Below are 9,758 nucleotides of genomic sequence, written 5' to 3' on the forward strand. Positions count from 1 at the left end.
TTCTTCTAACCACTATGAAATGATTGTAATATATGATTCTTCACAAGTGTATGTATGACTTTGAAACATGATAAATCATATTCAAACATCATGTGGTATTGATTCATTAATATCACCAACTATTATCGATGGAGATAATGATGCATGTGTTGCTCAAGTCCATGTGGGGAGTAATATCACACAACAGCTCCAAAACTGTTCTTTCCTCATGAATTACAAAAGGAAATGGGAAAATTGACATATCACAAATAAAATAATGTGACAATGTTCCATATTTGTTTATTAAGTTTGTACCAAGATGCATTCCAAAAATGAATTCATGGAATTCTTTGGAGGCAACTACGAAATTTGTAAAGTTGAGGGGAGAAAATTCCTAGAACTATGAATAATTTAATATCACCCGATAACAAAATGTTGTATTATTCTTAATATCTTTCCAAGTGATTCCTCATAACAAGACAACTTAAGTATACCAACGGTATATCAAATTCTTATATTTCCCTCACATTTCACCTGGGTTCTTTTTTGAAGGAACAATCAAGACTATGAATATCATATAAAAACCTTTCCATTTGTTAAGATTACACACAGAATTTGAATATGATGAATTCTAGAAATGATAGCATTCTCCAACAGAAAACGCTAGGAACCAATTACTCCCTCCGTCCCAAAATGTAAGGCGTCTAAGGATTAATCAAAAGTCAATGTTTTTTAAGTTTGACCAAATTTATACACAAAAAATGAATATTTACAATACGGAACCAACATCAATAGATTCACCATCAAGTATATTTTCTTAATATGTCCATTCGATATTGTAGATGTAAATATATTTTCTTAAATATTTGGTCAAAGTTTGTATTGTTTGACTTTTGACCAATCCTTAGACGCCTTACATTTTGGGATGGAGAGAGTAGCATATAGTAAATGGGTAGCTTTATTATTAATCCTAAACCTAAACCCTAATCGAGTATATATGCTAAATGTGAGCAGCAGTTGGGATTAGCTGTTGGAGTTTGTGTTGTCCAAACTCCAAACAATGTGCTCATCGAAAAAATGTCTGTGCTGTCAAACAGGCGCAACTATTGAAAACCGCATCTACAAGCGACTCTTCAACCAGGCATGAATACCTAAATCATTCATGAATAGACTACACTTGATTCCTCCCAATCTCTCTATTCTCAAACATAGAAGCTGGATACAACTATATCAGAGTGATGCAGGTGAGAGCTGAGATCCCAGCTAAAGTGATATTTTGAGTCATTCCACTGGAAATAGTAAATGCCAGGACAGGGAGGTATAGAAGACATGTCTCCATGACTTATTAACTTATAAGTCCAGTCCTTGCAAAAACACATACACAAACAAAAAGTCTTATTATTTTGGAAGCAGATACAAACAAAGAACAACACTATATATATGAACCTGAGAACGGCCGGATAGATATGTACACATTAATTACTGCTTTAATACCTCACTGAGAATGGGACTTGGCCTACGTGCTCAAGTTCCATGCTATACTGAACACCACTATAAATCTGAGAATGGAAACATATGTACACATACAGCTGCGCACTACTACGTACAGCCCTGACAATCGGACTTGGCCTACGTACTCTAGCTAGTTCCCTGCAGTTTTTTCTAGAGGTTCCCCTGTAGTTTCACTTCCACGTATACGACATCTCACATCTGTCTATAGATCTACATGTATACCATTTTCTTCCTTTTTTTTACAGAAAGCTACTATTTGTAGTATACACGTCTCCACGTACGCGAGTGTCGACTGGACACGCTGACCCACTGTGAAAGAAGCAGAGACGAGCAGTTTCATCGATCAATGCGCGCGATTGATTTTCAGATTACTTGTCCCTGGGCACCCAGCAGCAGTGCAAGCCGTAGGGCAGCCCGTAGGGGAACTTGGCCCGCGCGACCTCCTGGAACGTCTTGGCGTCGAGAACCAGCGCGTAGCCCGAGCCGTCCTTGGCGCTCACCATCGATATCGCCACGCCTGCATCACATATCCGCAATCCAAGTCAGATACGATCCCAACAAAATAATCGCGACAACGACAAGATATGAAAGGGAACTAACCGTCGTCTTCCTCGACGGCGCCGGGGCGTGGCACGAAGTACGGCTCGGACGGCACGGCGCCCTCCTCGTACCAGTTCTTGGCCGTCTTCTCCACCAGGTCGATCTTGGTGAGCGTGTTGGGGAAGTTGCACGGCCTCTGCGCCCCGCAGGCGTAGGCGTAGCGGTACTCCTTGCCGACGTGAGCGGGGTTGATGCTGCACATGTCCATGCCACGGCCGTGCTCCTCGGGGTCCAGCGCCGCCTCTAGCTCGCCGATCGGGCTCCCGTCCAGTGGAATCCTGAACCTCCCCACCCTGGCATCGGTGAGGACGTCCTCGCCGGTGAAGCTCCGGAGGTTGTTGAGGCGGAGTTTGTCGAGGATGGAGGTGTCGGCGTTGTGCTCGCAGCAGTCGGCGATGATCGCCGTCACCCGCCCCTCCTCGTCCTTCTCCTCGTACGCGTTGATGTAGTGGAACGTCACGAACGGGGGAACCTCCACGCTCGCCACCTTTTGGTTTCAGATACATAGTTGCAGCTCAAGATCAGAAACTTAAACAACTGCTAGGCGCTAGCTAGCTCGATCGGCAGATGGAAGGGATATCGGGGTGGACAGCAACTTACCACTTTGCCGCTGGCCTTGCACATGACGTGCATGTAGCTCCCGGACTCGGGGTGCCACTGGAACTTGTACAGCGGCGTGGGCTCGGCGCGGAGGAGGTTGGCGGCACAGTACCTGAGCGGCATCTCCGGAACCACCACGTAGTTGTCGGTCACCGGGAACGAGTGTACCCACCCGGGCGCCGGCCCGCCGCGGCAGTCCACACGGCCGACGAACTTCCTCTCGTTGCTCCCGGCGTCCATCTTCGCCACCACGTACCCGGGTCGGATCAGATCGGGGATCAGCGTCCAGAACTCGTTGTCATTCACGATGGGGTGCGCCGAGTGGATCAGCCCGCCCAGATTGTCCTCGTACTCGAACTTGCTCACCGTGTCCAGCGTGTCCGGGTTCACCACGATGGACCCCTTCACCGTCTCCGTTAGGCAGAGCACGCGGCCGTCGCCGAGCCTCACGACGCCGGTGTTGGAGTTGTCTGTGAGGGAGGAGCCCGAGAAGAGCTTGGCGATCTGGCCGACGAGCGACATGAAGCCCTCCGACTTGGGCACCTCCGAGAACTCGCGGTAGCACACCTTTCCGTGCTCCCGCGCCGCCTTGTACGCCTCCGACTCGATCTGCCGGTGCGCGCCCACGGCGTGCCCGTCGCGGAAGGAGACGCGCACCAGCGTCGCGTAGCCGTCGAACAGGTGCCGGAAGCCGTAGTCCCCGAGATCCCATAGGCCCGGGCCGTTCCTCAGGTACGTGCCATCCTGCAACAGATTGAATATGATCAGTTATTGTTGCGGCGACAAGAACAACGGATCCTCCAAGCTAATTGGTTCACAGATAAGCTAACTTAAGCCATGATCTAATCACGATCGAGCTTGTCGTACATATAATTAGCTGGACGATTACAATCATGGCTTAGTCACGAGCAGTGCAAATACGTCAGTATGCACGTACTAACCGTATTATTATACTGCATGTACACTTGCAGATTCCTCAAAGTCTCTATCGAAGTGGCACGCACGGCCTAATAATGCATGCATAGCGGTCGTATCTTTAAAGAAGTTGGCAAGAACAGTGAGCTCATCACTTGGAGTCAGGGGACAAGAAGGTGTTGGCCTTTTTTCTCGAATTTGTGGGGAGCAAGTTCGTCAAGAAAAGGTTGCAGGGAGCAACGAAACTATCATCATGGGACAGCGACGCCATTGTCGCCGTCGTGAGGTGTGAGCAGCGAATCTTAGGTATATATGTTGTCTTCCCAGCAAGCATGCATCGTGAGTGCCAAGATGCCATTTCCTTCGATCACGACTAAAGATGCGCTTGAAGTGCTTGCTCAAGTGCTGTTACAGTGAAAACAAAAAAATTCCCCGTTTTAAAATTAAAAAGGAAATGCTTGCCATCCGAGGATGGCCTCACGACCCTCGTTGCCCATTGTGCCTCAGCGAGCCTGAGACAGCTGACCACCTTTGCAGAAACTGCCCGTTCACGGCGGCTGTCTGGAACCTTGTCAAATCTTGGGATGGCGACTCCTCTGATGACCGACGCCTTGACTTCCAATCCATATCTGACTGGTGGAATGACATGATAAAGGAAAAGCCACAGAAAGAAAAGAAACGCATCAGCGGCCGGTTCTTATATGTGCTCTGGAACGCATGGAAGGAACGAAACCGGCGCATTTTCACTGGACAACGTCTTACCTACCTTGAGGTCGCAAGCATAGCAAACGAGGATATCCTCCAAAGGGATCGTGCTATAAATGGCTTTGGCCCGGCCATCCCGGCCGATCCGGATTAGTTTCCTTTTTGGTAGCTCGTTCTTCATGGTGGGTTCGGGGCATTTTACCACCTTAATATAAAAAATGCCCTCTCTTGTACAGTTTGGACCTTGTTGTTCCCTCTTGCTTAATGAAAAGGCAGTGCTCCTGCCGGTTGCTCAAAAAAAAAAAAAAAAAAAAAAAAAGGAAGAAAGAAAAACTTTGGAGTGTGAAGGAACAATCAAAAGTTTTGCTATCTAACTACAATAATGATCCTCTTTTGCAAAAAAAAAACATAATGATCCTCGTTAGATTACGAGAGATACTAGATACGACGTGTCCAACGCTGGCCCAAACTTTCGGTCATTTGCATATATGAGTACATATCACTCATATGTGCGCTTTAGTTCGCCTTTTTTGAGTATAGATGCTTAGTGTTGCCGACACCTTGATGAAACTAGTTTGGTTAATCAAAAGAATATGTTGAACGTAGTGACCTGGTCCAGAAGTTCTACGCGTAAATACTTCTTTTATTTTAATTTTTCAAGTTAATAGGAGGAAAAGGGAAGATATGCGTGTGCTTTTAGCAACATTTTTAGATGATAGTGGACAAAGGTTTTGAATCGAAGTAGCGGAAAATATTCACATTCTGGAAGAGAAAACGCACGGCTAACCTTAGCTTGGACCACCGGTAGACAGTATAAAACGTTTGAGGTTAGTGCTAGGTCAGTTGAAGAATGGAATGAAGAATCTCTAGGAAGAAGAAAGCAGCACACAGTGGAATGGAAGCATGCGTATAGCTAGATGTAGTAATATAGATCTGTGCAAGTAATTAACAGATGATCACCCACCAGCCAGAGAGGCAGCTCTCCCTCCACCTCGAGCGCGCCCTCCCACCTCTCCTGCCGGATGCTCTTCCACGCAACGAGCTGCTCGGTGCCGGAGCCCCCGGTGCGCCCCTCCCGGCGACGCGGGGCAGTGACGACAGGGCGTGCCGGCGGGGCTACTACAACTGCTGGCGGCGCCTCTGTGACGGCACCAGCGGCGAGAGGCTGCGCCACCGCCCGCTTGTTGCCGCCCTTCTGGCCGGCCCGGCGTCCCGGCCGCCCTGCGGAGCCAGCCAGCGCCGCGAACGTGCACAGCGAGGATGACATGGTGGGATTCATGGCGATGGTCTAGGAATCTAGCAAGAGCTAGCTAGCTAGCTAGGCTGTGTGCCACTGCTTGGATTCGGTCTGGAGAAGGATGATCGTCTGGTACCCTGGCGGAGGCAAGTATATATAGCCCGCGAGACTGCTAGGGCACAGGCCGGGGCCCGGGGCGTTGTGCGCTGGGGGCTGGGCTGGGTGGATGCAGACGTAGTGAGAGAGATTCAATGGGCGAATAGGCAATTCGGCATCTCTCGTGGTCGAAGTTCCTGGATGCAAAAACATGGAGCCCTTGTCTGCACCCCGTTGTCACGTTGCAGCTCGGTTCAGCGATCGACCCTCGCCCCGTAGGTACGCGGGGCCGTCCTTGTCGTGCAAGCTCAGGATAAGTCAGTTGGTAGCAGTACTACGTCGTCCATCGGCGCCCGCGTGTGTGTGCGTAGAGCGTTCCCAGGTCGCGGTCAGGGCGAGCGGAAAAGGAGAAGCCTGGTTCCTTGCGAGCCCAGGATGCATATACACTGCCATTGTCGAATGAACCAATAGGTACGCACGTACGTGCATACGTAATTCAGGCTCTCTCGGTTTCAACCATGCGATTGTGGACAAAAAGAAGGGTTCTTGTCGCTCCAAGGAATCTATCTCGTTGTGGGGAATGTCTATTCCGTACGGGACTCGGTTCCTGATTGCTGAGTCGTTCTCTGTTTTGTATAATAGGAGCACCGTTGAAAATAGTCATGGAATTTGCCAAAATAATGAAGCAATCAAACACTAAAATAAACCATGTTATGTTAAGGCTCAGACCACAAGGTCGCGGTAGAATAAGATTATGTGGTGTTTCAGATCTCGGGAACCGCTGTAGTGTACACAATGGGTCTGATTGGTTACCAGCAACGCACTGGCTCGTATGAGTTGGCCCAAACAATGGTCGTTTGGTGGTCCAGACAGAAAAATATTCGCTGCATAACACGGTTTTCAAAACAGCATAGGTGCAGGGGCCTCACGAGAATGCTCGATTCGGCCGTTTTTCCGCAGCCAGGTGCTGGCGAGCGCGAGGGGTGGAAATGATGCACGCGGCGGGAAGGGTGGGAGACGCTGCGACGCTTCGATAAGGCGCGCCATAATTCCTCTCACCGCCCACTCCCCCCTCTCACTCTCACCCGTTCTCACTCGCCCTCTCCTCTCCCTTCTCTCTCCTCTCTCCACCGGCGGTTGTACTGCCGCCAGTAGATCGAAGACCTCCCCGAGCAGGCCCGAGGAGAGGCCATTCGGGGACGACATCTTCTCGTCACATAGATGGCCTCTTCCTCTCCCGGTTTAAGCTCTGCTCGGCAATGACATTCATGGTGGTAAGACCCTAATCCAAGATTTTAGGCTTCATTGTTCATAGATCCGTGGTTCTGCGGTATTCGATCTACGTTTATTTGGTGCATGCATCTTAGATCTGCTCCGTTTGCAGTTATATTTGGGCCTTCTTTATTTTCTAGCTACATTACTGGCTTACAAAAAGTAGATCGGTGTTTTTGCACCTTGTTTTGGCAGCAACGAATCCTGCTGTTATGGCCAGATCTAGATTTTAGGTTCACATTTTGGCAGATTGAGGGTTTACTTTTCATGCCAATGATTACACGGTAGCGCTAATTAAGCCACTGGATAGATGTTTTTTCAGAACCTAGTGTCATGATCGAAGTCCGTTGTTTGATATTGCATTAGGTTCTGATCAAACATCTCATCCACTTGCTCGTGCTATGATTTATGAGGCATGACTGTAAACTAGTTTGTTCAGAACCGAGGCAAAGATGGACTAGAGGGTTTGAAGAACGAGGGAGCAATGCTGAAGAATGTGCATAGAACGCAAGCACAAATCCTGAGGGCTAGGAAGGAGGAATGGAGGGGAAAGAAAGGCAGTGAGGACTATGAAGGAGGAGTGAGAGGGAGAAAGAGAGGCATTAAGTGCAGAAAATGAGGCATTAAAAAAATACATGCAAAAGTTAGAGTATGTCATGTATGACATGTTAAAACTAGGTTTTGTTAACAGGGATAAAATGAAAAGGATTATGGTTGTTTGTGATGAGTGATTGATACGTCTCCAACGTATCGATAATTTCTTATGTTCCATGCCACTTTATTGATGATACCTACATGTTTTATGCACATTATATGTCGTATTTACGCATTTTCTGGAACTAACCTATTAACAAGATGCCGAAGTGCCGGTTCATGTTTCTCGCTGTTTTTGGTTTCGAAATCCTAGTAACGAAATATTCTCGGAATTGGACGAAATCAACGCCCAGGTTCCTATTTTGCCCGGAAGCATCCAGAACACCCGAGAGCCGCCAGAGGGGGCCCTGTGGGCCCCAGATGATAGGGTGGCGCGGCCAGGGCTGGGCCCGCGCCACCCTATGGTGTGGTCGCCCCTTCGCCCCTCCGACGCTGCCCTTTCGCCTATATAAAGCCCCTGCATCGAAAACCCTTACGGAGGAAGCCACGATACGCGAAACCTTCCAGAGCCGCCACCATCGCGAAGCCAAGATCTGGGGGACATGAGTCTTTGTTCCGGCACCCTGCCGGAGCGGGGAAGTGCCCCCGGAAGGCTTCTCCATCGACACCGCTGCCATCTCCACCGCCATCTTCATCACCGCTGCTGCTCCCATGAGGAGGGAGTAGTTCTCCATCGAGGCTCGGGGCTGTACCGGTAGCTATGTGGTTAATCTCTCTCCTATGTACTTCAATACAATGATCTCATGAGCTGCTTTACATGATTGAGATCCATATGATGAGCTTTGTATCGCTACTAGTTTATGTGCTACTCATGTGATGTTATTAAAGTAGTCTATTCCTCCTGCATGGTGTAAAAGTGATTAGTGTGTGCACCGTGTGGTTCTTGTCGTAGGCTATGATCATGATCTCTTGTAGATCGTGGAGTTAATTGTCATTATGATAGTATTGATGTGATCTATTCCTCCTTCATAGTGTAATATGGACATCGTGTGCTCTATGTTAGTTCTTGGTTTATTTTGCAATGATCTATTATGCTCTAAGGTTACTTAAACATGAATATCGAATGTTGTGGAGCTTGTTAACTCCGGCATTGAGGGTTCGTGTAATCCTACGCAACGAATGATGTTCATTATCAAACAAGAGTGTATGTAGCACATATGAGAAGAAGTATTTATTATGCGATCAATGTTGAGAGTGTCTACTAGTGAAAGTATGATCCCTAGGCCTTGTTTCCAATACGCAAACACCGCTTATTTACTTGTTTTGTTGCATGTTTACTCGCTGCCATATTTTATTCAGATTGCTATTACCACTCATATACATCCATACTACTTGTATTTCACTATCTCTTCGCCGAACTAGTGCACCTATACATCCGACAAGTGTATTAGGTGTGTTGGGGACACAAGAGACTTCTTGCTTTGTGGTTGCAGGGTTGCTTGAGAGGGATATCTTTGACCTCTTCCTCCCCGAGTTCGATAAACCTTGGGTGATCCACTTAAGGGAAACTTGCTGCTGTTCTACAAACCTCTCGCTCTTGGAGGCCCAACACTTGTCTACAAGAATAGAAGCACCCGTAGACATCAAACACTTTTCCGGCGCCGTTGCCGGGGAGGAAAGGTAAAAGGCACTCATACTTCGGTTCCGGGTAACGATACTTTTCCGGCGCCATTGTGTGTGTACTCGAAGCTATTTCCTTTAGACTCGCAATTGCGACATTTGGTTTCTTGTTTACACTAGTTAGGCATAATGGAAAACAACAAAAATATGAGAGATCTTTATGAACTTTATCTTGAATTAGGACATGATGTGTTTGAAGAAAGAATTAAGAAACCCATGGAACTTTATATGCATGCTAATGGGAATGTTGTTACTATGAATGCTTTGAACACCATTGTTGCTAATGCTATGGAAAATTCTAAGCTTGGGGAAGCTGGCTTTGATGAGCATGATATTTTTAGTCCCCCAAGCATTGATGAGAAAATTTACTTTGATGATACTTTGCCTCCCATTTATGATGATTATAATGATAGTAGTCTTTTGTTACCACCTGTTATGGAGGAGAAATTTGATTATGATTACAATATACCTCCTATATTTGATAGCTACTTTGTTGAATTTGCTCCCACTACAATTAATAAGAATGACTATGCTTATGTTGGGAGTAGTAATTATTTTATGCATGAGA

At 47.4% G+C, this 9,758-nt stretch overlaps 1 protein-coding gene across 1 annotated transcript; it reads right to left on the minus strand.

Moving 5' to 3' along the window:
* Nucleotides 1-1,859: 1,859 nt before the first annotated feature.
* LOC124663088 (carotenoid cleavage dioxygenase 8 homolog B, chloroplastic) lies at nt 1,860-5,590 on the minus strand. The gene is made up of 4 exons (XM_047200834.1): nt 5,276-5,590; nt 2,692-3,435; nt 2,092-2,578; nt 1,860-2,008 (listed from the first exon to the last, which is right to left on the minus strand). Exons 1-4 carry the CDS (start codon nt 5,588-5,590, stop codon nt 1,860-1,862), a joined length of 1,695 nt encoding a protein of 564 aa, XP_047056790.1.
* Between the last annotated feature and the right edge of the window lie 4,168 nt (nt 5,591-9,758).

Source organism: Lolium rigidum, chromosome 6, assembly GCF_022539505.1.
Source record: "Lolium rigidum isolate FL_2022 chromosome 6, APGP_CSIRO_Lrig_0.1, whole genome shotgun sequence".
NCBI lineage: Eukaryota > Viridiplantae > Streptophyta > Magnoliopsida > Poales > Poaceae > Lolium > Lolium rigidum.